The 27,284-nt window shown below is 42.1% G+C and overlaps 1 protein-coding gene across 1 annotated transcript in view; it reads right to left on the minus strand.

The window, feature by feature from the left end:
- gab2 (GRB2-associated binding protein 2) overlaps positions 1 to 27,284 on the minus strand; it is a 129,179-nt gene continuing 101,895 nt past the window's right edge. The window contains exons 3-12 of the mRNA XM_084064389.1: positions 26,342 to 26,603; positions 14,001 to 14,187; positions 12,833 to 12,978; positions 11,464 to 11,813; positions 8,995 to 9,092; positions 6,647 to 6,950; positions 5,455 to 5,545; positions 3,519 to 3,621; positions 1,346 to 1,468; positions 1 to 715 (exon numbers count right to left, since the gene is read on the minus strand). Coding sequence (XP_083920515.1) covers positions 572 to 715; positions 1,346 to 1,468; positions 3,519 to 3,621; positions 5,455 to 5,545; positions 6,647 to 6,950; positions 8,995 to 9,092; positions 11,464 to 11,813; positions 12,833 to 12,978; positions 14,001 to 14,187; positions 26,342 to 26,603 — 1,808 coding nt within the window. The 3' untranslated portion in view covers positions 1 to 571. The remainder of the gene's footprint in view (positions 716 to 1,345; positions 1,469 to 3,518; positions 3,622 to 5,454; positions 5,546 to 6,646; positions 6,951 to 8,994; positions 9,093 to 11,463; positions 11,814 to 12,832; positions 12,979 to 14,000; positions 14,188 to 26,341; positions 26,604 to 27,284) is intronic.

Genomic DNA, 27,284 nt, shown 5'->3' on the forward strand with positions numbered 1-27,284 from the left:
ATTGTTTTTGCTATTTTTGAAATGGAATCCTGAAAAATAAGATTTTTATTTAATTTCAAATGCATTTAGTTATACTTATGTTAACTTTATGAACTTAAATACAAGATACGTTGGACATAAAAAAGACAATAAAATGTTTATACTCGTCATCAAGCTACTAATATAGACTGAAGTAATGAAAGCGGGTAATGTTTGCATGTTTGGAATTGTAACAGCTGAAATCAATAATATATCAGTATTGTGATATTAACCTGCGGGCCGCATTAAGTGAAGGTTAGGGCCGCATGTGGCCCCCGGGCCGCCAGTTGCCCACGTATGGGTTAGAGGGTTGGGGTTGAAGTCATCGCCAATGTATTATTAGTCGCATGCCAGCGTCGTGTACCAAAAAATAACCGATGAGGCGTTGTGAGCCTGCAGATCGGCTATTTTCCGCTTCAGGCTTAAGGTTAAAAATTGCATTCATAAGAATCAACATCCCAAAATGCCGATGCCCTCACAAGTACAGTAATACAATGTGTGTGTGTGTGTGTGTGTGTGTGTGTGTGTGTGTGTATGGACATCCGCGTCAGTGTCAGGATTTGACTCCCTTGGCGGGCTCGGTGGACTGCCTGACATCGGTCCACTCCTGCATGGTGTTCTGCAGGGCCTGTGTCTTCTCCTTGTCCACCTGCACATAGTCCACCTTCTCATCCGACGTCACAGAGGATGTGGATGGCTGGTGAGAGACACATACAGTGTGAGTGTGAGCGCGAGGGCCATTATTTAGCGGTGCAACAGCTAATCCAGCTGATCCATTATTTAACGACCCTTTAAGACCTGGGACACATCTGTGTCATTTTTTGATTTTATTTGGCTATTCAAAAATAGCAGGTCTACAAGCTCGTAGCGCGGCACCGAGTGCCGCGCTACGAGCTTGTAGACCTGCTATTTTTGAGCAAATCTTTGAATATGTATATTTTTAAACGAACATTTTTAACTCAAATCTTTGCTTCTGGGGGTCCCTGGAACACCATATTTTGAGATGGGGGTCTGTGGCCAAATGCATATCATTTTGGGGGTCCTTGACATGAAAAAGTTTGAGCACCACTGATATAGAAACATAGGTTTTTCCAAAAAACTGGATTTAGAAGACATTTTGTAGAATCGGTCTCAGGTCTTAAGGTCTCAGGTCTTAAGCTCACAACGCGTCGCGGTGCGACGCGTTGTGAGCTTGTAGATCGTCTATTTTCAAATAAATTATTGCGGGGAAATTATAATAAGCATATCTGGCAACCCTGCCCACAGTTGAGGCCTTTTACGTGGCATAATAAAGTCCAAGTGAATTATGACGAAGTTGTGCGTTTACTTTTCGGTGTGGACTGGGAGAGCCAGGCTGGAAGTCCAGAGCCAGATAATCCACGTTGCCACATTTCCTGGGAGCAGGACTGTTGGTGCCGCTCACCACCGGAGAGGTAGACGCTGGGTTTTGCTAATGAGTTACAAGAGAGGGTTTCATTAAAATGTACTATTTAGGCATTTAGCAGAAGCTCTTAAAGGAGTGGTTCACCCAAAAAATGACTTGGTTTCTATCAATTACACAGCCCATGTAGCATTGAATTCATGGAGGTGTTTTTGTTTTTGTCGCATTCCTATGCCAATAATTCGATGACCGGCGGAAAGATGCTAATGTATCCGGTAGGAGACTCAAAGAGTCTCCTACCGGAAAGACCGCCGGTCATCGAATTATTGGCATACTGTGGGAATGTGACAAAAAACAAAAAAATCTCCATGAATTCAATGCTTCATGGGGTGTGTAAGTGATAGAAAATAAGTAATGTTTTTGGATGAACTACCCCTTTAACCAGAGCTTCTTACAATATACTGTAGCAAGGTAAACACACAACGTTGCTGTCGTCGGGCAGAAACCTCCTAATCTCCATATCTAACTTTTAGGGCCCTATTTTTCGCTAGTGCCTTATTACCCATTATCCCTAAACTCCTTTGCTATTTTTACTATTTTTTAAAACATTTTCAAATAGTTCAAATCTACAAGCTCACAACCTGACGATGTAGATCGGCTAGTTGAACTATTTGAAAATATTTTTAAAAATATTTTTAAAAAATGGCGAAGGAGTTTAGGCATAATGGGGGTAAGGCACCGGCAAAAATAGAGCCCAAGTGATTTTTTTTCATAAATTAACGCCCTACTACTTGATCAGACTACATAGCGTCACACAAAAGCACTGAAAGTAGCAGATCTACAAGCTCGAACCGCGTTTCGAGCTTGTAGATCTGCCGCTTTTGCTACTTTTGAATTTGAATCCTGAAAAAAGTCACAGGTTGGACACACGATGTAAACCAGTGGTTTTCAACCAGTGGTCCGGGGACCACCAGTGGTCCTTGGGGGGTCATTTGAACCACTTAGCTTTGGCTATTCAAATATAGCAGCCGCGCTACAAGCTTGTAGATCTGCTATATTTGAAAAATCTTGAAAATGTGTGCATATCTTTCAATACATGTATTTTTTTAAAGTAAACATTTTTAACTCAAATCTTTGCCCCTGGGGGTCCCTGGCACAAAAAAAATCAGATGGGGGTCCGCGGCCAAATGTTTATCAATTTAGGGGTCCTTGACATGAAAAAGGTTGAAAACCACTGCTGTAAACACTTAGATGGTGACAATGTGGTGATCCCCTGATGATCTATACCTGCATGGAGTTCAATTTATCCATCAAGACACACTCAACAACCTTATTTTGACACACCTGGTATACAAAAAGAAATTGGGAGACGTTCTTTTAAGTTTAAAGCACCTACTGACTGGAACAATTTACCAATTGCAATTAGATCAATTATTTCATTTCCTGTTTTCAAAATGTCCTTACTTGATTCACTTAAAACAAACTGTTCTTGTTTCTGATTTTTGTTTTTGATTGTATTTAGATTACTTTTTACTTTTATTTTCTCATCATTTACTTTCATTTTTTTTAGATGACATGCATAACAGATGCAGTACGGTCTGGGATGGTGTGAGAGCCCTTATGTGTATGTTTTGTTGTTAGTGAATGTTTTGTGATTGTTTTTTGTCATTGTTTGTATGTTGTGCCTGAGGACCCCCTGGAAGACGAGATGATACATCTCAAGGGATTTATCCTCTAATACAGGGGTTTTCAACCAGTGGTCCGGGGACCACCAGTGGTCCTTGAGGGGGTTCCAGGGGGTCCCCAGACAAATGAATAGTTAGGAACCAAATTGACCCTTATATGCCTGTAACTCTGAGAGTGTACAAATGGAACCAAATGGACCCTAACGGGTCCATTTGGTTCCATTTGTACACTCTCAGAGTTAAATGAACACTGATGATGATACTACAGTGTAGATTGGGACCCCCAATAAACCTAAATGTTTGAGTCCCATGGCATATCTTTTCCAATGGGGGTCCCTGGGCTAATATGTGTCAATTTGGGGGTCCTTGACGCAAAAAAGGTTGAAAACCACTGCTCTAATACATTTTCAAATAAAAATGGAGCTCTAACTCACCATGGCCACGTAGTTCTCCTCGCTGTCTGCAGAGTCGGTGCTGGTGATGCTTTGCGTGGAGATGGGCCGACAGTGCTGCGACGACATGGAGTTCATGGCGGGCCTGGAGGACACATATGAGCACAAGTTGAGGGGCCGTGAACAGCAGTGGAAGAACACTGAAATGTATTACTTAACCCTTACTTAACCCATTGAGACCTGAAGCCGGTTCTACATGTCTCCTAAATCCCAACAGTTTTCTGAAAAACGTATGTTTCTATATCAGTGGTGCTCAATCTTTTTCATGTCAAGGACCCCCAAAATTATATGTTTTTGGCCGTGGACCCCCATCAAAATATGTTGTTCCAGGGCCCCCCAGAAGCAAAGAATAGAGTTAAAAATGTTCGCTTTGAAAATATATATATTAAGAAGATTTGCACACATTTTCACGATTTTTCAAAAATAGCAGATCTACAAGCTCGTAGCGCGGCACTCGGTGCCGCGCTATGAGCTTGTAGATCTGCTATTTTTGAATAGCCCAAAGTGTAAAATAATGCTTTTTAGCTCAAATCTAAAAACGACACAATTCCAGGTCTTAATGGGTTAAAACCGGGAAGGCATCTTGTGTAACCACTTAACCATTATTTTATACTTTGGCTATTCAAAAATAGCAGATCTACAAGCTCATAGCGCCGCACGAAGTGCTATGCACACTTTGTGCTCTATGAGCTCTATGAGCTTGTAGATCTGCTATTTTTTTTTTAAATTGTGATTTTTTTTGCAAATCTTTGGATCTATATATTTTTAAAGCAAACATTTGTAACTCAAATCTTTTCTTCTGGGGGGTCCCTGGAACAAAACATTTTGAGATGGGGGTCCGCGGCCAAATACATATCTAAAAATGTTTTCTAAATCCTAACAGTATGTTGCTATAGTTCCAGGGACCCCCAGAAGCAAATATTGGAGTTAAAAATGTTCGCTTTAAGAAATATATATATTCAAAGTTGTGCACAAATTGTCAAGATTTTTCAAAAACAGCAGATCTACAAGCTATGGGCTCTATGAGCTTGTATATCTGCTATTTTTGAATAGCCAAATAAATCTGAAAATGACACAGATGCTCTAAATGGATTAAAGCAGGGGTCTTCAACAGGGGGTCCGGGACCCCTAGGGGGACCTCAGAGTTACTACAGGGTGGCCGCCAAATCTTTGAACCCCTAACCACTTTGAACCCCTAATCTGAAGCCCTATTCGGAGGACAACTTTAGCCACAAAAAAAAATAGCAGATCTACAAGCTCACAACGCCTCACGCTGCTCATTATTGTAGCAACTAGTGCCTAGTGAGTTTGTGGTTTCTCATGTGACTATCACTTGTCTCATTTGCGCCATGCAGCCAACCCAGCTCACGCAGTAAATTTAGTTCCAAATTTAGTAAAACATTTTTTTTTTAGTAAAAAACAGACCATTTTCCCGTCTCGTTTAATCAATTAAGACGTTGAAATTGAACTAATGTTTAGCTCAGCATCATGCGATCTAACTTTATTTGCTTAATATTTTGCTTAATATAAATGTCACATCTTGTACTGTAAGCAACAGACAGGATCTTTCTCCGTCTTTCTAGGGAAAACGGTGCCTAAAAAACCCAAAACAAACAATTTCGCAATTCAAATGAGCTATTGGCATGAGAAAACATACGTTTACATTTTCCAAAGCAAGTGTCAAAACATAATACAAAAGTGTAAAGTAAAGTATGTACAGTACAGTTTGGAGAGGATACAGTAACTAGTAACTAAAATATTCTTGCTGTCTGCTGTGGGTGGGATAAGGCAGTAGGACCCGCTGCTGCCCCTAGTGGCACAGAGTGGAAGTAACACATGCCCTGCGTGACACACATGAGATGCTAGAAGAAAAAAGGACAAAGTCATTATAGGCACCAACTGTATAAGAGGGACTCACATGGGTCTGGTCCAGGACATGGTGACGGGGCTCTTGAATGGCAGCTCGTCAATGATGCCGTTGTTCCTCAAATCCAGAGGTGTTGGCTTTGCTGTGGGAAAAAACACCCAGACACACACTGCAGCGTCAATACCATGCATTGTCCTCTCTGAGGAGACACACACACACACACACACACACACACCATAGTGCAGTGGTCTTCAACAGGGGGTCCGGGACCCCTAGGGGGTCCTCAGAGTTACTACAGCGGGTCCGCCAAATCTTTGTGTGATATGATTTTTTTTCTTTTTTACATTAACCACTTGAACCCTAGCATCCTTTTTCTGGGAAGAACTTTAGCCAAAAATAGCCGATCTACAAGCTCACAATGCCTCGCAGCGAGGCGTTGTGAGCTTGTAGATCGGCTATTTTTGGCAAAGAGTTAGGTGTAGAGGGAAAAAAGAGCAGCAAAAGTTTATCTGAAACACAATTTTAATTTGATATTGAGGGGGTCCCTGCTTCATCTCTCGCTCAGCTAGGGGGTCCTTGGCCTGAAAACGTTGAAGACCCCTGCCATAGTGGACCAATTAGTTGAGGACGTAAACAATGAACACACACTCACAATATCCTCTATATGTTGTAGGCATAAAATAAAAAGTAACTAGTAATTGTAGTGGAGTAAAAAAAAAAACAGTATAATATTTGCTGTAGTGGAGTAGTAGTATCAAAAAAAGGAAATACTCAAGTAAAGTAAAAAGTAAAAAGTAAACAGAACTACTACAGAGCAGAACAAATAACTGTAATATACAAATAAATCACGAACAATGACTGGTAACCAATAATCAAAAGAAATAATGTACTACGGCCAAAACATAATAATGTTATACTTTGAAAAACCTAAAAAAATGATAACAATCGATTTACACGATTGCAACAGATAAATCCATACATATGAAGGAAACAATTATGCAAATAATTTTCGCGATTATCTCAAATAATTGCTACCAGGCGACTATCGTCTCTGTCGGGTGGAAACCGTATATGTCCAAAACTGTTACTTCTAAAAAAATAAATAGCCGCATTTCGAGCTTGTAGATCTGCTACTTTTGATACTTTTGTGTGACGCTGTAGTAGCATGATCAATACTTTTACTTAAGTAAAACATTTCAGTACTTTTTTCCACCACCGCTTGAATGAATGAATGAACACTCACACTTCCTGTTGGGTTTGAGGTTGCGGTTGACGGGCGGCGGCGTGACGTCGCTGAGGCGTGCGGGCCGGGCGTGGCACATGGAGGCCGTGCTGCCCTTGCGGGGGGCCGGCAGCGTGGCCGAGAAGCCCGGGAAGTCGAAGTGGTGCGGCCCGGGGCTCATGGGGATGTACAGGTTCTTGGGGCTGTCCGCCGCCACCGCCGGCAGCAGCAGGGCGGCGCTGAGCGGAGACGAGCCGGGGTTCATGGGGACGTAGTTGTCCTCCGAGTTACCGCTGTCCGAACGCGTCAGAGGAGCCTTGGTCCTCTGGGGTGGGGGTGGAGACAACAGGTTAATCCAACTAATTCAATTATTAACCCATTAAGGCCTGTGGCCGATTCTACAAAATGTCTTGTGAATCCTAGCAGTTTTGTTGCTATATCATTTTCATGTCAAGGACCCCCAAAATGGACCCCCAGACTTTTACTCCACTACCATTGTTTGAAAACTTTAGTTACTAGTCTACTTTGTAGACTTTGATTATTATTACAAAACATACAGTAACCACTTCAGCCATATATACATTTTAGCCATTTGAAAATAGATTGAAAATAAATCAGCTATTTTCAAAAGATTGTAATACATTTTTATACATTTCAAAACGTGTAAAATGGGACATTCTGCATAATGAGTACTTTCTACTTTTGGTACTTTAAGTACATATTGATACCAATACTTGCGTACTTTTACTCAATGTTTAATTCCGGACTTTTACTTGTAACAGAGTATTTCCACATTGCAGTGCTGATACTTTTACTTAAGTAAAACATTTTAGTACTTTTTCCACCACTGGCCGTGCGTATCCGTGAGAGCTCAGTGCGTCTACCTCGCGCATCGAGTGGTGGAAAGTAACTAAGTACATTTACTTAAGTACTGTACTTAAGTACAATTTTGAGGTATTTGTACTTTACTTGAGTATTTCCAATTTCCAATACTTTTACTTCTACTCCACTACATCTCAGAGGCAAATATTGTACTTTTACTCCACTACATTTACTTGAAAACTTTAGTTACTAGTTACTTTTCAGATATAAATTATGATATAATGAAACATACATTAACCACTTTAAACCTATTTTATACCTATTTGAAAATAGCCGATCTACAAGCTCACAATGTGTCGCGATGCGACGCGTTGTGAGCTTGTAGATCTGCTATTTTCAAATATTTAGTACTTTAAGTACATTTTGATGCCAATACTTTTGTACTTTTACTCAAGTACATTTTTCATTCTGGACTTTTACTTGTAACAGAGTATTTTTATATTGCAGTATTGGTACTTTTACTTAAGTAAAGAATTTGAGTACTTTTTCCACCACTGCGCATCGATCAAAAAAAAAACAACCATTCACGCCACTTACACCAACGCTTACAAAAGCTGCTGAGTGTCGACAGCAGCTATTGTACGCAACCCCGGCATATCAAAGGTCCATTGTGTGACCTGCTAAGTACTGATAGGTGCTAGGCATACTGTCAGATGTTCTGAAGCCGAACAAAGAGAACGTTTGGATAGTAGTGGCTGATGGATTCAGGGAACACAGGTGATGTCTGCAGGGTAAGTGCCATATGACAACTCAAAAGGGTCCCTATTGTGCAAGTAAATTGAATAAAATGTGACTGTGTGTACTGCACTGTGGTTCAAAAAAAAAGGAACAGTAGAAAGTAAAAAACCTGGTACTGTATCTCCATGTTTAAAATGTCTATGTTTTTGTCACACAGACGTAGGGAAAATAGCTGATCTACAAGCTAACAACACGCCACAATGTATCTGTAGATCGGACATTTTATTATTATTATTTTTTAAAACCCATTAAGACCTGGAACGCATCTGTGTCACTTTTTGATTTGAGCTAAAAAGCATCATTTTATACTTTGGCTATTCAAAAATAGCAGATCTACAAGCTCATAGCGCGGCACCGAGTGCCGCGCTACGAGCTTGTAGATCTGCTATTTTTTTTTCAATCGTGAAAATGTGTGCAAATCTTTGAAAATATATTGTTTTAAAGCGAACATTTTTAACTAAAATCTTTCCTTCTGAGGGGTCCCTGGAACAAAATTTTTTGAGATGGGGGTCAGCGGCCAAATACATATAATATAATTGTTGGGGGTCCTTGAAATGAAAAAGTTTGAGCACCACTGACATAGAAACATACGATTTTTTCTGAATACTGCTGGGATTTAGAAGACATTTGTAGAATCGGCTTCAGGTCTTAATGGCTTCAAATAATAATAAAAAAGGAACGGTTTTGGACATGCAAGGCTTCCACCCGACAGCGAGGGTATGATGAAAACAGAGCGTGGTGCTACTGACCAGGTAGGAGCTGAAGCCATCGTTGACCGACTCCACAGACTGCCCTGCGTTGTTGAAATAGATGGGACGGTGATGGCTGTTGGTCTCAAAGGACGAGCCTGGTGGGTGCAAACACAGAGAAAAATGAAAGGTGCAGCATTTTCTTTGTTTGTTAAAAGAAGTTCAAATAGCTCCTATATTCTGCTTTACATATTTATTTAACCTTTATTTAACCAGTAAACTAGAGACTAGAGTCTGTTTTACAAGTGTGAACTGGCCAAGAGGCATATTAAAGGAGCAGTTCACCCCCCAAAAAAATCACACACCCCATGAAGCATTGAATTCAGAGTGTTTTTTGTTTTGTTTTTGTCGCATTCCTGAGCGAATCATTTGATGACGGGCGGAAAGATGCTGTATCCGGTAGGAGACTCAAAATGTCTCCTTTGAGTCTCCTACCCACCGGTCATCAAATTGTTGGCTCAGGAATGAGACATAAACTAAAACATCTCCATGAATTCAATCCTTCACGTGGTGTGTAAGTGATAGAAAATAAGTCATTTTTTTGGGTGAACTACTCCTTTAATGATGTATTATCCTTAGAATCTTAAGTGTTTTGTCAATTATGTGGGGGCCCACTTGCAATACCCTCGCGGCCCACCAGGTTGAGAGCCAGTGTGTCAGTGGATGGCACAGGTGTATGGACCCCCCCCCCCCCCCCCCTCCGTTGGTCTCACTAACTATTGGGTCAGAGGTTACTTCCTGTCTCATAGATACGCACGGGGCCTGAGGACGGGGGCTGAACACCAGCGTACTAAAGAGAGAAGAGACCCTGCATTGTGAGTGGAGCTCTATCCCTCTCTCTCTCTCTCTCTCTCTCTCTCTCTTCTTCCCCCTCCTTTTTATCTCTCTCTCTCTCTTTTTTTCTCTTTCCCTCACTGCTTATCAGTCTGGAACGAGGCATTCTGGAGCGAGAGTCCGCGTGGCTTGAATTTCATTAGCGGGACGATGGAGGCAGGCAGAACACACTGACCCTCTCTTTGTCTCTGTGCTCCACTGATGGACTTACCATCAGCAGCACGAGAGAGAGAGAGAGAGAGAGAGAGAGAGAGAGAGAGAGAGAGAGAGGCGATTCATAAAAATGTTTTCTAAATCCTACACAGTTTTTTTTTTTTTATCTAAAAAAAATAGCAGATATACAAGCTCATAGCGCGGCACTCGGTGCCGCGCTATGAGCTTGTATATCTGCTATTTTTGAATAGCCAAAGAAATCTAAAGTGATGCGTTCCAGGTCTTAATGGGTTAACCGAACATATATAAAAACTGACATAATAACCAATAACCGACTAAATATTACTCATGTACGTTAAGAGAGAGACAGAGAGGAGGGGGTGGGGGGGGGGGGGGGGGGTAGAGAGAGAAGGGGGGGGAGAATGAAACAAGAGGAAGTGCCTACTCAATGCAGTGTTCATGGATTGGAAGGAAAAAATAAATCTCACGGCTGAAAGTCTTGTCAGGGCCAAGTCCCTGAGACGTGGCCCCAACGTGACACAATGAGAGCTTGTAGATCGGATATTTTCTGCAAAAAATAGCTAGCCTAATGTAGAGTGAAAACAGAAAATACACTAGTACAAAGCCCTGAGGGACTCCGGTCAACCATATAGGGGTTTTAAGTGGTTATAAGGTTGAGTGTCAGGAGCTCAAGTACTGTACTTAAGTACAGTTTTGAGGTACTGTTGCTTTACTGGAGTATTTCCAATTTCCAATACTTTTACTTCTACTCCACTGCATCTCAGAGGCAAATATTGCACTTTTACTCCATTACAATTATTTGAAACCTTTAGTTACTAGTTGCTTTGCAGAAATAAATTATTACACTATAAAACACACATTAACTAGCCTGGGTGCCAGCCTGCTTCGCTACGTTCGGCGGATTTTTTTTTCTCTCTGCGCTTCTCAGTCTGGAATGCCTCCTATCTCCAGGAGGCGGGACACAGCAGCCAAGGTTCGAAACCTTCCGTGGCTTCTGATTGGTCTGTGGTGCGGGGCGGGACAAAAAAAACGGTGTGATCGTTTTGATTCGTCATTCGTTTGAACAACATCCAATCAGCAACGACGTTGCCTAACGTAACATATGTAGTTCCTGTGTAGTTCTACAAGACGAGTCAATCGGGGGCATTCCAGACTGAGAAGCGCAGAGAGAAAAAAAGTCCGCCGAACGCAGCGAAGCAGGCTGGCACCCAGGCTACACATTAACCACTTTAGCCCTATTTTATACCTAGGCTATTTTCAAACATTTAGTACTTTTACTTTTGGTATTTCAAGTACATTTTGATACCAATACTTTTGTACTTTTACTCAAGTACATTTTGAATTACGGACTTTTACTTGTAACAGAGTATTTCTACATTGCAGTATTGATACTTTTTTACTTAAGTAAAACATGTGAGTACTTTTTTCCACCACTGTTGTCTGCTGACCCTGAACACGTACCTCTGTGCAACCTGATGTTCTCCACGGCGGGGAGCGTGTTCCGGCGAGGGATCACCGACACGGCGTGCGTGGCGGTCGCCTCCCCGTTGTGGCCACCGCCGCCGCCGCTGCCCGCCGACTGAGGGCTCCCCCACTGGCTGTCCGAGCCCCCCCCCTGGCTGGGCTTGGGGGGCCGGGGGGGCGGGGCGGACAGCGACGGCGCCGTGTTGGAGTCCGAGGCGGCGGTGCCGTTGCCGGTGCCGCCGCCCGGGGGCAGAGCGTTGTGGTTCTTGTCGAACGTGCGGGGGATCTGGTAGAAGGAGCCGGGCGGCGTGGGGAGGTCGTAGTTGTCTGTCGGCCGCTCGGTCACGCTAAAAAGTCACGAGCATGAGATTTACTTCAGTTGACGACTCAGTGTTGTGTAATTATTGTGATTTTTTATTGTGTTTTTTGGCAATTTCACAATTTAAAAAACATTTTGCAGATCTACAAGCTCGTAGCGCGGCACTCGGTGCCGCGCTACGAGCTTGTATATCTGCTATTTTTCACGAGCATGAGATTTACTTCAGTTGACGACTCACTGTCGTGTAATTATTGTGTTTTTTTTATCGTGTTTTTTGGCAATTTCAATTTTTTTCTAAAAAATAGCAGATCTACAAGTGCGGCACCGAGTGCCGCGCTACGAGCTTGTAGATCTGCTATTTTTGAATAGCCCAATGTATAAAATAATGGTTACGGCAATGATCGATGGAACATATCGTTGCTGTCGGCGCAGAAACCTCTTATCTGCTTTTTTTCGTAAATGAACCGCCCTACTTTCATCACACTACCGCATCTCATGTTAAAGCATCAACAATCTACAAGCTCAAAACGTGTCGCTTTGCGCTTCAAGCTCGTAGATCTGCCACTTTTGCTATTTTTTTTTTGATTGAATTGAATTGAATGAAGCTTGAAAAGTGACAGTTTTGGACTACAGTATGAGGTTTCCACCCGACAGAGACGATATAAATAAAAACATTAAAAAAATGTGTTTGCCTTTTAGGCGTTGCACGGGGCAGATATGACAGATCACTTACATACTACACAAAGAAATGACTGATATAAAATAAACCACCTTTTTTTTTGTTCCATGCCCAAAACAGACAATGAATTTAACAATTTGACACTTTAAATAAAAGTTTTTAAAAAATTGCGAAAGCAACAAGCTCATCTTAGTTGAGAGTGTGTGGATCGGCTTATTTTCCGCTTAAATTTTTCAACAGATTCATTTACACAAATGAACGGAACAAAAACGATTCAGACGATCAATGAAAAAATAATAATTGCGATTATCTAAAAAAAAAAAAAGAAATAGCGATTATGTAATAATAATAACTGTGCCAACGCCTACCGCTCGGTGCCAGCGTGCTGTGCCAGGGTGTTGCAGGGCGTCTTGAAGGTGTACACCTCTTCGTTCTCCAAGTCGGCCAGATCGCCCAGGCCTCCGCCCGAGGGTCCCTCGGAGCTGTAGCCCCGGGGCAGCACGTAGCACGCCTCCTACAATACACACACATTTATGTAGGCATTTAACCCCCCATTCAAACCAGGAACGCATTTGTTGTCTCCTCCAGGCCGAAAGGCATGGCGAGAGTATGTTTTATTTCATCCTAGATTGGTTTGGCTGTTCAAAAATAGCAGATCTACAAGCTCATAGCGCGGCGGTGCCGCCTGTCCGGAGGTTTACTAGCCTAGCGGTAGGTTCTTGGTTATTTGTATTGGTTGTACACTGTGTGTATTACTATTTCTTGTTTGACTATTGGCTTTTTTCTATTGTGAAAAGTGTATCATTAGGAGTTATCTTATGTATTTGTGATGTATCTTGGATGACTATTTTGTTGTTTGTTTTTGTATTTGTATGTTAAGCTTAGACTGTGTAAATTTAACGCTGCATCTTGGCCAGTTCCCACTTGAAAAAGAGACTGTGTCTCAATGTGTTTTTACTGGTTAAATAAAGGTTAAATAAAAAAAAATGAAAAAAAATAAAAAAAATAAAATATATATATATATATATATATATATATACATTTTTGCTTCTGGGGGTCCCTGGAACGAAATATTTTGAGATGGGGGGTCCGCGGACAAATTACATATCATTTTGGGTGGTCCTTGACATGAAAAAGAACCACTGATATTAAAGCAACATATACGTAAAAAAAAGAAAACTGTTAGGATTTAGAAGACATTTGTAGAATCCCCAGAAGCAACGATTTAAGTTAAAAATGTTAAATTAAAAATACAAAAATACAAAATACATAAAAATAAAAGACATAAAAAATACATTAAAAAATACATTAAAAAATACATTAAAAAATACATTAAAAAATACATTAAAAAATACATTAAAAAATACATTAAAAAATACATAGAAATACATAAAGAAATACATAAAATAATACATACAAAAATACATACAAATAAAATACCAAAAAAAATTACATATCATACAAATACATATAATTTTGGATGGTCCTTGACCTGAAAAAATAGTTTGAGAACCACAGTAGCTGTAGGTACCGTACCTGTGGGGAGTCGGCGCGCATGGGGAGGTGGTGGTGCTTGCCGGGCTTGGGCAGGCTGTAGAAGCCGTGCAGCTGCCCCCCCATGCCGTTCAGGCAGTGGGAGAAGCCGTGGGACAGCTTCTGCACCGCAGAGTCGCTGCTCATGAACAGGTTGCTGCTGCGCGTGGCCTGGGAGAAACTGGCACTCCTGTCACACAGAACACACACACACACACACACACACACACACACACACACACACACACACACACACACACACACACACACACACACACACACACACACACACACACACACACACACACACACAGTGGTGTAAAGTAACCAAGTAGTATGTGTACTCAAGTACTGTACTTTTACTTCTACCCCACTACATCTCAGAGGCGAATATTGTACTTTTACTACACTTCAATTATTTGAAAACTTTAGTTACTAGTTACTTTGCAGATATAAATTATTACATTATAAAACATACATTAACCACATATACATTTATACATAGGCTATTTGAAAATAGCAGATCTACAAGCTCACAACGCGTCGCATCGCGACGCGTTGTGAGCTTGTAGATCTGCTATTTTCAAACTTTTTGGTACTTTTGTGCTTTTACTCCAGTAAATTTTGAATTCCAGACTTTTACTTGTAACAGAGTACTTCTACATTGCAGTATTGATACTTTTACTTAAGTAAAAAAGTACTTTTCCCACCTCACACACAGATTCAGGCAACAAATCATCAAATCATCAAAGCTTGAGCTTGTAGTTTGGCTATTTTCACAATATTTATCTGTGGAACCGAGTCAAACTAAATGTAATGCCTACAATTCCAAGTGGTGTATGGGGGGGGGGGGGGGGGGTGGTCCCCAGTTCAAATATGATTATTCTTTAAGTAAATTTGGGGTCGAGGCCTGAAACGGTTTGGGAACCCTTGCTCTAAGTCTCCCAAAAACTCCCAAGTGAATAACGATTTTGTAATTAAAGGTGGTGTAAGACAAGTGATATTCTTTTGTTAAAACACTTTTTTTTAAATAAAAAGGTTAACACTGTATTCTGTAATCACTCATTGTTATAGATTGTGTTTATTCACAAACAGTTGTCTTACCAGCTCTTTATTAAACGGAAATACATTTTCAGGTGGGACACCAATTTCCTTCCGTCAGCAGAGAGCACCCATCGATCAGCAGAGTGATCCAATTCAAATGTTGTCTGCTCATTTATTTATTTAATCACTTTAAATTGTACTTGTTTACTCTGTATCCCGTATGCACTTTTTGTAAGTCGCTTTGGATAAAAGCGTCTTCTAAATGACTAATGTAATGTAATGTAATGTAATGGATGAGATCTGTCTCCTGAGTGGGTGAAATTGGTATCCTGACCTGAAGATGTGTTTTCAGCTTGGTAAAATAGCTGGAGAGACAGGGACACACCTGTTACTGAATGATTACCATCAGCATATATATAGAGCCGTTTAACACTTACTTTAAAGAAAATCACTTAACAGTACCTTTCACTGGCTGACCACTAGAGGTCATTGCCGCACTTCCAGTTTGGGGCTAGATGATTGTACTTCTGCTGTTTACAGCACTAGCGGTTCGGGGGAACATCCCACGCGACACTAGAGCACCTTTCTATAAAAGCATATCCAGGTTATTTGCTGGCCTTGTGATTAAACACGCTGACACGTTCACACGCCTCTGCTGTGCAGAGGGCGAGAGGGAGAGAGAGAGAGAGAGGGGGCAGAGAGATGGCATGGAACGTTGACAGGGCGAGCACTATTACTTTCCCACAGTTTCCCCGGGCCGGGGGTTAGGCACCCTTGGGACATGGCTCATTTATTCTAGCTGCTTTGTAGGACTTGACCTTCAGTGCCAAGTGGAGCGACTGCTGGACATTTCTGGCCAGCCAGGCCCGAGCAAAGCTCTCTCTCTCTCTCTCTCTCTCTCTCTCTCTCTCTCTCTCTCTCTCTCTGGCCTACTAGAGCAGTGGTTTTCAACCTTTTTCATGCCAAGGACCCCTAAATTGATATACATTTGGCCGCGGACCCCCATTTGAAAATGTTTCGTGCCAGGGACCCCCCAGAAGCAAAGACATCAGTTAATTTTCGCTTTAAAAAACATAAATGATCAAAGATATGCACAGTTTTTCAAGGTTTTTCAAAAATAGCAGATCTACAAGCTCATAGCGCGGCACTCGGTGCCGCGCTATGAGCTTGTATATCTGCTATTTTTGAATAGCCTAAGCTAAGTCGTTAAAAATGATTGTGATGCTATGAACTAATTTTGCTGGGGACCCCCTGGTACTCTCTCAAGGACCACTGGTTGAAAACCACTGTACTAGAGGACAGAGGTGGGATGTGTCCTTGAGGACAGGGCTACTAAATCATGACTCGTTTGTGTAGAGCGTTGGTCTTCAACAGGGTGTGGAAAAGAGATTTGATGTATACTGTAGCAATGGTTCTCAACGTGGGCTCCGGGGGGCCTTGAGGAGTTATATAATACCGGTCTGTAACTCATAGAGGATGTACATTTGGGACCAAATGGACCCGTCCCATTTGTACACAACACTCTATATATCATGCACAGTATACATACATTGCTGCTATGCTCAGGCACCTTAGTTTGTCTCTTATCTCAGGTACTTTGTAAATATGTAGATAACTTGTTTTTGGCCTTCTATTGTTCTCTGTTGATCTCCTTCCCACTTAACCCCCTACCCCTCTTCTTTTTCTCTCTCCCCACTCTTCTTTCTACGGAATCTAACGTTGCGATGGGAGTGTTGTACAAAAACGAATTTCACCCACTTTTTTACCTTGTAAACCTGTGATGTGACAATAAATCTGATTCTGATTCTGATTCTGATTCTAAGACTTTACAGTGTAGATTGGGGGTCGCAGAGATGAAAATCCTATCAAATGGGGGGTCTGTGCCGCATAAAGCATATCAAACTGTGGTGTAGCAGGAAAAAATAAAGGGGACCAAGTGAAGACCCCTGGGGGTGCCTGGGGCTACTACAGCGTTTCGAGCTTGCGGATCTGCCACTTCTGCTACTTATTATGAATTTGAATCCTGAAAAGTAACAGTTTTGGACATAATGAGGTTTCCACCCGACAGAGCCGATATAGCATTTAAGTGGTTAACCCATTAAGACCTGGAACTGTGTCATTTTTAGATTTGAGCTAAAAAGCATTATTTTACAATTCAAAAATAGCAGATATACAAGCTCATAGCGCGGCACCGAGTGCCGCGCTATGAGCTTGTAGATCTACTATTTTTGAAAAATCGTGAAAATGTGTGCAAATCTTTGAATATATATATTTTTAAAGCGAACATTTTTAACTCAAATCTTTGCTTCTGGGGGGTACCTGGAACACAATATTTTGATGGGGGTCCGCGGCCAAATACATATAATTTTGGGGGTCCTTGACATGAAAAAGTTTGAGCACCACTGATATAGAAACATACGTTTTTCAGAAAACTGTTGGGATTTAGGAGACATGTAGAATCGGCTTCAGGTCTTAAGTGGTTAATGCCCTGTGAATAACATAACATGACTCAGTGTTGAATGGCCAGCGGCAGCTCTGCATCAGTTCCATGCAGCACCGTTAGAGCCTAACAGGGAGACGGTCTGGATGGAATATAAGCATTAATCAATAACTCAGCTCATCTTTCTGCTTGCCGTCACCATGGTTTCGCAGGGACCCCTTTGTAATCATTAACCCACGGCTGTACCGTTGGAATGGCATTCCCCTCTCACCCCCATACCCCTGACACCTGACACTCCCGTGTTGATTGTCAGAACAGATCCGTTATGCACAAGAGTCATTCTCAAACATTGTCACGTCAAGGACACACACATTGATATGTGTTTGGCCACGGATGCTCCATTTGTCAACTTTTTTTCCAGCTAAATAATAAAATAAATGCCGCATTTTATATAGCGCCTTTATCCGGACCCCCACTTTGACAACCAGTGATGTACAACATCAGTGGCAAACGCAGACATAAACATCTGCACCCAATGTACTTGGGTGCAGATGATCAGGTGGATTATGAGGTCTGATCTCCTGCCTTTCACATGGGGGGGGGGGGGGGGGGGGGGGGCTACTGTACGGGTGAATTAAGTGGTGGAAGAGCCGGGTTCACTCCGGTAGGAAATGGACGCAACAAAGAAAAAAGCCAAAATAGCCAATCTATAAAGGTCACAAAGCCTTGTGAGGAATTGGCCTTGGCGTGTTATGAGCTTTGTACATCAGACATTTTCACTATTTTTGCACGACACTGAACACGGTAACATGACGTGCTGTATAAAATAGAGCTCGAGTGGTTAATCAGAGTATCCGTTAAAAAAAAAGAAGAAAATATCTACGAATGTGCACACTTCTCGATTGTTCGATTAATAAAAAAGGTTATCGATAGAATAACCACTAAGAGGGGGGCACGATGGCGCAGTCGGTAGTGCTGTCACCTCTAGAAGGTCCTGTGGACGCTGTGGGCGCTGGGGGCGTGTCCGCTCCACTGCGTCATCAGTGCCCATACCCTAGGTGGGGTTGGCTCTGTGTGAGTATGCATGTTCTCCCCGTGTCTCCTAGGGTAGGTACCCTCACCAAAAACATGCTGTAATCCTGGTCTCTATACTGCCTCCCTCTGGTCAGCCTTGATGGAGGGGAAAGGAACTGGTTGGAATAACGTGTTCCTTCCACGCGCTACGTCCTACCGGGGAAACTCCCCCCTGTCAGGTGATAAGAAGCGGCTTGCTAGCTCCTCATGCATTGAAGGAGGCATGAGCTCAGTTCTGGGCTCTCCCTAGGCTGGCAGAGGGAGAGTAGTGCCCAGAATTACAAAAAAATCCTGAAAAAATGACAAGAAAAAAAAAGAATAACCGCTAAGAAGATATTGGATAGTTGCAGCCCTACATATGGGTACACGTGTCTGGAGCTGTGCAGGTTGGCTGCAGGTTCAATCATTGATCATGTGCCGTGCATGCAATGACATGGTCATTAAGCAGCAGCAGCAGCAGTAGTATGGTACGGAGCTTCTTGGAACTGGGTGTGATGACAGTACAGAAGCTGAGCAGAATGTTAATGACAAACTGCTGTTCTGTAAACAACACTGCTGTTCATTATCTCACCTACTGTAGCAAACTGGCTGTGTGTACAGTACAGGCGCCTATCTTTCATTTATAGCAGGGGTCTTCAACGTTTTCAGCCCAAGGACCCCCTAGTTGAGAGAGAGATGAAGCAGGGACCCCCCTACTCTATATTGTGTAAAATTGTGTTTCAGATTCAACTTTTTTTGTTTACTTGGTCTGCTCTTTTTTCCCTCTACACCTATAACTCTTTTTCAAAAATAGCCGATCTACAAGCTCACAACGCCTCGCAGCGCGAGGCGTTGTGAGCTTGTAGATCTGCTATTGTTGGCCAAAGTTATGTTCAGAAAAGGGATGCTAGGGTTCAAGTGGTTATGGTAAAAAAATATATATATCACACAAAGATTTGGCGGACCCCCTGTTAAAACAATAATTGATATTGTCACAATACGAAATTATCGTCACGATATCGATATGAAGGTTTGATTTTGTCTGCATTGCCCAGCCCTATAGTTCATTATTCACTGTTCACTACTTCCAAATACACTTGGATTTTGATATAACTCTCGCGCTGCAAGACTGCTGAGGTAGATGACAGAATATATGAGACACTTTGATACAACTTGAATAAAATATTATGAGGGCCGTGGGGAAATGTTGGTGATTCTTAATCTACTATTTCTGCTACGGTTCCTCCTACGGTTCACCCATTAACCGGGAAAGCACCTCTGTCATTTTAGATTTGTGCGTCGGCTATTCAAAAATAGCAGATGTACAAGCTCGCAGCACGACACGAAGTGAGCCGCTGTGAGCTTGTAGATCTGCTATTTTTATTTATTTTTTTTATCTTGAAAGTGTGAGAACTACTGATTTAGAAGGCATTTTTAGAATCGGCCTCAATGGGTTAACCCATTAAGACCTGAGAGGCCTATTCTACAAATGTCTCCTAAATCCCAACAGTTTTCTGAAAAACGTATGTTTCTATATCAGTGGTGCTCAACCTTTTTCATGTCAAGGACCCCCAAAATGATATGTATTTGGCCGCCGACCCCCATCTCAAAATATTTTGTTCAAGGGACCCCCAGAAGCAAAGATTTGAGTTAAAAATGTCATGTATAATATATTCAAAGATTTGCACACATTTTCACGATTTTTCAAAAATAGCAGATCTACAAGCTTGTATATCTGCTATTTTTCAATAGCCCAAAGTGTAAAATAATGCTTTTTTTTAGCTCAAATCCAAAAATGACACAGATGCGTTCCAGGCCTTAATGGGGTAAAGGGAATGTAAAACTGAAATTGCATCCACGGTACAAACTGGGCCTGTGCAATGGTTCTAGAGTATGAGATACTGTATGTATACCAGACTGGCATTACGAGGAAGTCGTCCCACATGCACAAGCGCGCACTCCACAACCCTGACACCTACACATGCCAGCAGCAAACACCCACACACACACACACACACACAACACACTCACAACCAACAAGTACTGTATACACAGTATTTACTCAACTACGGCACTTGAGTATTACATTTTGTTTTTCATACTTTTATACTTCTACTCCACCACATCTCAGAATGAGATATTAGTACTTTTCTACTCCACAATAATTATTTGACAGCTTTAGTTTACTTTGCAGATTTAACCTCATGTCATACTTGGACTAGTTGAAAATAGCCGATCTCCAAGCGCGAAATAGCCGATCTCCAAGATGCGACGCACAACGCGTCGCATCGTTGTGAGCTTGTTGGTACTCTAAGTGCATTTTTATTGCAATACTTTTGCACTTTTACTCCTCAAATGTTCTCCTACTCAATTTTAGAACATAGGGCTTTTACTTGTGTTAACAGCGTATTTTTATATTGAGGTATTGCTACTTTTACCCAAGTAAGACAATCTTGAGTACTTCTTGAACCACGTGTTCACAACCACATCCAGTGCACGCTGACAAACACACAAACTGTCTGACGCAATACGATACACACCCACACTCTTCTCTAACTTCTCTGTGTTGTGTAGGCTGATCTTCAAGTCAGCTAAACTGTTATAGCTGGTGACAGCGCGGCTCATGCCTAACTGATGTGGCGCGTTGTGAGCTTGTAGATCAGCTACGGACGGTATGCCATGAGGTTCTCAGAGTGGGGTCCGGGGACCCCAAGGGGTCCTTGGGGGTGGAATTCCAGGGGGGGTCCCCAGCAGAATGAGGAACAATTTAAACACTTGAGCCCTATATTGTTTTTCGGATGTTTCCAAATCTTCTCTCATATCATTAACAACCCATTAAGACCTGGGACTCATCTGTGTCATTTTTAGATTTGAGCTAGAAAAGCATTATTTTACACTTTTGCTATTCAAAAATAGCAGATCTACAAGCTCATAGCGCGCCACTGAGTGCCGCGCTACGAGCTTGTAGATCTGCTATTTTTGAAAAATCATGAAAATGTGTGCAATTCCCTCGAACAAAATCTTTTGAGATGGGGGTCCGCGGTCAAATTATTATCAATTTGAGGGTCCTTGACATGAAAAAGATTGAGCGCACCACTGATATAGAAATATAAGTTTTTCAGAATACTGTTGGGATTTAGAAGACATTTAGAATCGGCTTCAGGATGGGTTAAGGCTCCAGAGTGCACTCAATTTGGGCGGCACATGCGTACAAAAAAACTGTCCAGTGCAACTAAAAATGTTCATTGATCGCACCAGCAGGGCTGGACTGAAGATAGCGGATACTCTACCGCCCACACCGTCGAGGCACACACAAACAAACAAACCCTAATACAACCACTTTTCCTGAAAAACAGCGCTCCATGTTCTGGAGCTTTGAGTAAAATAAATGACAACGACACAACCCATATACATATAATAGGCTAATTAGTTAGCCTACAGTACTCGCAAACAAGCACAGTGTGTTGCTCTTATAAGGAAGATGCAGGCTGAAGGCACATTATGTCACTAACATTCTGCTCAGCTTCTGTACTGTCATCACACCCAGTTCCAAGAACCACGTACCATACATACTGTACACAACGGTGTGTTGCTCTTATTATGGCTGTCACGATTACAAATTTAAGTTGAGGATTAATTATCACTCAAATAATTGCGATTAGCGATTTAATTGTGTTTCTGTCGTTGAAAATTAATGGAACATTATGAATAAAAATGACATATTTGCTTTTCGTAACTTTTAGCTCTCGTAAACAAAAGTTGCACAGGGCAGATATGACAAATAACACATACTGTATTTAATTACTTTATACTTAAAAATAATGATATAAATATATTTATATTCGCGATGCGACACGTTTTGAGCTTATAGATCGGCTATTTCCACTATTTTTTTTTCTCTTTTTAATATGTAATTTTTTAACAAGGAATTGATTATGACGATTCTGCAAAAATAATTGCGATTATCCTACTATAATTCTAGTAACCTCTGTCCGTCCGTCTGTAGTGGTGAGTGAGTGAGTGAGTGAAGCTACCCGGTTCTCCTCAGTGGCTGGACCAATTGCTCTGATTTTGCACACAGCCATTGACCATTACCATCTGAACTTAACTGTGAAGCCCGTTTTTCAATTTCATCAAATCTCAGCTTCTTATTAGCGCTTTTGTGTCGCCAAAGAATGTCGCCATGGTTACGGGGCTGCCCAGCTATGGGACGAACTGCCTCCCGGGTTGCCAGATCATGTGCGCATATCCCCCCACGGATGCGCTGCGCCGACCGGGTATGGTCTAGTAAGGAGGATGCAGGCTAAAGCACATCATGGCACCGGCAGCAAGCCAGCCTACTCTGGGGAGATCATCTCCACTGGAGATGATGTATTGCAGTGGTTTTCAACCTTTTTCATGCCAAGGACCCCTAAATTGATATACATTTGGCCGCGGACCCCCATTGGAAAATGTTTCGTGCCAGGGACCCCCCAGAAGCAAAGACATCAGTTAATTTTCGCTTTAAAAAATATAAATGATCAAAGATATGCACTGTTTTTCAAGGTTTTTCAAAAATAGCAGATCTACAAGCTCATAGCGCGGCACTCGGTGCCGCGCTTTGAGCTTGTAGATCTGCTATTTTTGAATAGCCTAAGCTAAGTGGTTAAAAATGATTGTGATGCTATGAACTAATTTTGCTGGGGACCCCCTGGTACTCTCTCAAGGACCACTGGTGGTCCCCGGACCACTGGTTGAAAACCACTGATGTATTGGACCAATATTACAAACCTGGACATAAGAAGTAGAGGACTATTATGAATGGGTGAAATATGAACGTTGATTACATGCAAACATTAGTCTGCATGTAATCAGAACTTTGGCTAGCTCGCTAAAGTAGAGAAAAAAAAGGGTTGGCTATAATGATCTGTCATTATGTGTGTGTGTGTGTGTGTGTGTGTGTGTGTGTGTGTGTGTGTGTGTGTGTGTGTGTGCGTGCGTGCGTGCGTGCGTGCGTGCGTGCGTGCGTGCGTGCGTGCGTGCGTGCGTGCGTGCGTGCGTGCGTGCGTGCGTGCGTGCGTGTGTGCGTGCGTGTGTGTGTGTATGCAAGTAAGTTGTTTTATTGTAACATCAAAGTCATTCAGTGTTTTTAATAACTATGTATGACCCTCGTATGAACATTTTGAAAGGTCAGTAAACAATAACACTGTGACTGAAACAATAATATTGTGATGCCTAGATTGCCTACACATTGTTATACATCTCCTCTAAGCCCAAGGCTTAATTACAAAATGAACCCTGGTTTTGGGGATGTCATTATATGCAGACATTTTCATTAATTGCAAAAATAGCAGATTGTTATTTTTGCATGACATAATACATAACGCGTCGCTTTTGTAGATCTGCTACTTTCGCTACTTTTGCGTGACGCTGTAGTATGATCAAGTGGGACGTTAATTTAACCCATTAAGACCTGGAACTGTGTCATTTTTAGATTTGAGCTAAAAAAGCATTATTTTACACTTTTGGCTATTCAAAAACAGCAGATATACAAGCTCATAGCGCGGCACCGAGTGCCGCGCTATGAGCTTGTAGATCTGCTATTTTTGAAAAATCGTGAAAATGTGTGCAAATCTTCTGAATATATATATTTTTAAAGCGAACATTTTTAACTCAAATCTTTGCTTCTGGGGGGTCCCTGGAACAACATATTTTGATGGGGGTCCGCGGCCAGATACATATCATTTTGGGGGTCCTTGACGTGAAAAAGATTGAGAACCACTGATATAGAAACATACGTTTTTCAGAAAACTGTTGAGATTTAGGAGACGTGTAGAATCGGCTTCAGGTCTCAATGGGTTAATTTACGAGAAAACGCAAAAGTAAAAATATGGAGATAAGAGGTTTCTGCCCCGACAGAACAGCGGCGATATGAAGGTTATAGGTGCACCAGAGCAACAAAAACCCTGCTTATGGGGGGGGGGTCACTGGCACAAACGGCCACAATACCCTTTTGGGGGTCTTTGAAATGACAGAAACATTTTGAGAACCAGACTGAGCTACACCGCCGTACGTCCAAGTATATCAATCAGGCTTCACTTCCCTCGGAAACGGTGGTCCTCCTAAGCCCCTTGAGGGGGGCTTCCACTTCCAGGAAGTGCCACGACGGGGGCCTGTACGTTGACCCGCATTATGGGATGGCCAGGAAACCGACACAGGATGCCCTGGGGGTGGGGGGGTGGGGGGGGGTGGTCGTGACCCTCAAGTGTTCGATTTGCTGGGGGGATGGGGGGGGGGGTCCGTGCCTCTGCTTTTGATACACCCCCACCCACCCCCACACACCCCCACTCGTGTCATTCGTTTTTTTATGGCCGTTTTATCCCTGCTTCTGGTCAGAATAAATTCAATCAGACTGTCTGATATGTTTGATATTTATGTTTGATAATATCACAATTTAACAATTTAATGAATACAAAAATATGTTAACCACATTTGATTTGAGCTAAAAAAACATTATTTTACACTTTGGCTATTCAAAAATAGCCGATGGTGCCGCACTACGAGCTTGTAGATCTGCTACTTTTGAAACATTATGAAAATGTGTGCAAATCTTTGAATATACATTGTTTTAAAGCAAACATTTTTAACTCTATTCTTTGCTTCATGGGGGTCCCTGGAACAAGATATTTTGAGATGGGGGCCGGCGGCCAAATAAATATAATTTTGGGGGTCCTTGACATGAAAAGGTTTGAGAACCACTGATATAGAAACATAGGTTTTTTTTCACAATACTGTTGGGATTTAGAAGACATTTGTAGAATCGTCTCAATGGATTAACACCTTATTTTGGGCAAACTTTCTAAATGTGTGAATACAAAGTGTCCAAGTGTGCCACAACGTGTCAGAGACGTGTTGTGAGCTTGTAGATCGGCTATTTTCGCTAATTTGTCATACGAAGAAGTACAGTGTATAATGTAACGCCCCGGGATTCAAACCCGCGGGTCTCCGGTGTGGAAAGCCAACACTGACTGTATCCACTAGCCTGAAGGCGAATTCCCCCTCGGCCAGGGGGGAGATATTAGGATTTTGGGTCATCAGGCAGAGTCCCTGAGCCACTACTGCTGCACATAGGGCTTAAGTAGCCTTGGGGAGCAATGGATCCTGAGCCATGTGGGCCATAGGGCAGCCAGGAGCCTATCTCCTGTTTGTGTAGCATGAGGCAGCTTAATGTACAAGAACACCCCCTGGACATGATGCTAGTAAAAAAAAAAATGTATATCGTTTTTGGTATATTAATATAGGGCTTATATGGTAAAGAATAATGTCTCCCCCTCTGTTGTCATTTTAAGATTTATTTGGCTATTCAAAAATAGCAGATCTACAAGCTCATAGCGTGTAGATCTGCTATTTTTGAAAAACCGTGAGCATGTGTGCAAATCTTTGAATATATAGTTTTTAAAGCGAACATTTGTAAAATGTTTTGTTCCAGGGGGCTCCAGAAGCAAAGATTTGAGTAAAAAAATGTATTAAAAAGAAAATGTGTATTCAAAGATTTGCACAAAATGTGTGCAAATCTTTGAATACACATTTTCTTTTTAATATTTTTTTGCTATTTGCTATTCTGCTATTTTTGAAAAATCTTGAACATTTAATGTTCAAGATAAGAAAAAAATAGCAGATCCACAAGAGTGCCGCACTACGAGCTTGAATATCTGCTATTTTTGAATAGCCCAAAGTATAAAACAATTGTTATAGCTCAAATCTAAAATGAGACAGATGCGTTCCCCCGCGTCTTAATGGTCTTAATGCTACTCCTCCTCCTCCTTACCGTGAGCTCTCAGTCTTGCGGCTCATGCACTGGTGCAGCAGCAGGTAGTCCTGGGGCGCGCTGTTGGACAGCGAGCCGTGGTGCGTGGAGTGGCGCACGGCGGGGACGTCGAAGGTGAACAGGACGGGCTGGCTGGAGTGAATGGGCGCCGAGGGCTTGTTGCGTTCGCCGCCGCCGCCGCCGCCCGTCAGGGGGGCTCCGGAGGCGGAGCCCGAGACGTCCGAGCCCAGGAGAGAGCGAGGCAAATGGGACGAGCGGCCATCTGGAGACAGAAAGGGGGGACAAAGTTAAGAGGTCTGTCGGTGATTAACTCATTGACTGACCATTGACGAGTGCACTCGTCTCACAATTGGCCCCGAGGCTCAAGCCTGCCGTTGACGAATTGACGAGTGTGTTTTTTTGTGTGTGTGTGTGTGTGTGTGTGTGTGTGTGTTTTCAATGGTTTATGCTAGAGGGCGCTGTTCGCCAACCTTTGGGTGATCCTATGACTTCTGGAGAACAGTAGACCCGGACATAATGTGATCACAACAAAACCCAGCCCCGTCCGGTCTAATGTTAAAGGATTTATAAAAGTTCATTTTTCTCTGCAGTTAAAAAGATACAACAATGATACATTTTGGGTCAAATAATTTATGCGTGTCAAGCAAAACTTTCCCAAAAGATGCAAAAATGGCAGATTTACCAGCATCGTGTGGTTCGGCAATGTTTTGGTATTTTTGGGACTAATTGGGGGATATAGACTATCAATAGAATAACCGCTAAGAAAATAATCTATAGTTGCAGCCCTAGACCATTATTTGTTCTGATATGGTATTTTGGTCCCAGAAATCCTTTAGTATCTAGTATGTACTGTACCCTATAGAGATAACAGTTCAAATCCTTTAGTATCTAGTATGTACTGTACCCTATAGAGATAACAGTTCAAATCCTTTAGTATCTAGTA

Source organism: Gymnoscopelus microlampas, assembly GCF_963454915.1.
Source record: "Gymnoscopelus microlampas genome assembly, chromosome: 8".
NCBI classification, from domain to species: domain Eukaryota; kingdom Metazoa; phylum Chordata; class Actinopteri; order Myctophiformes; family Myctophidae; genus Gymnoscopelus; species Gymnoscopelus microlampas.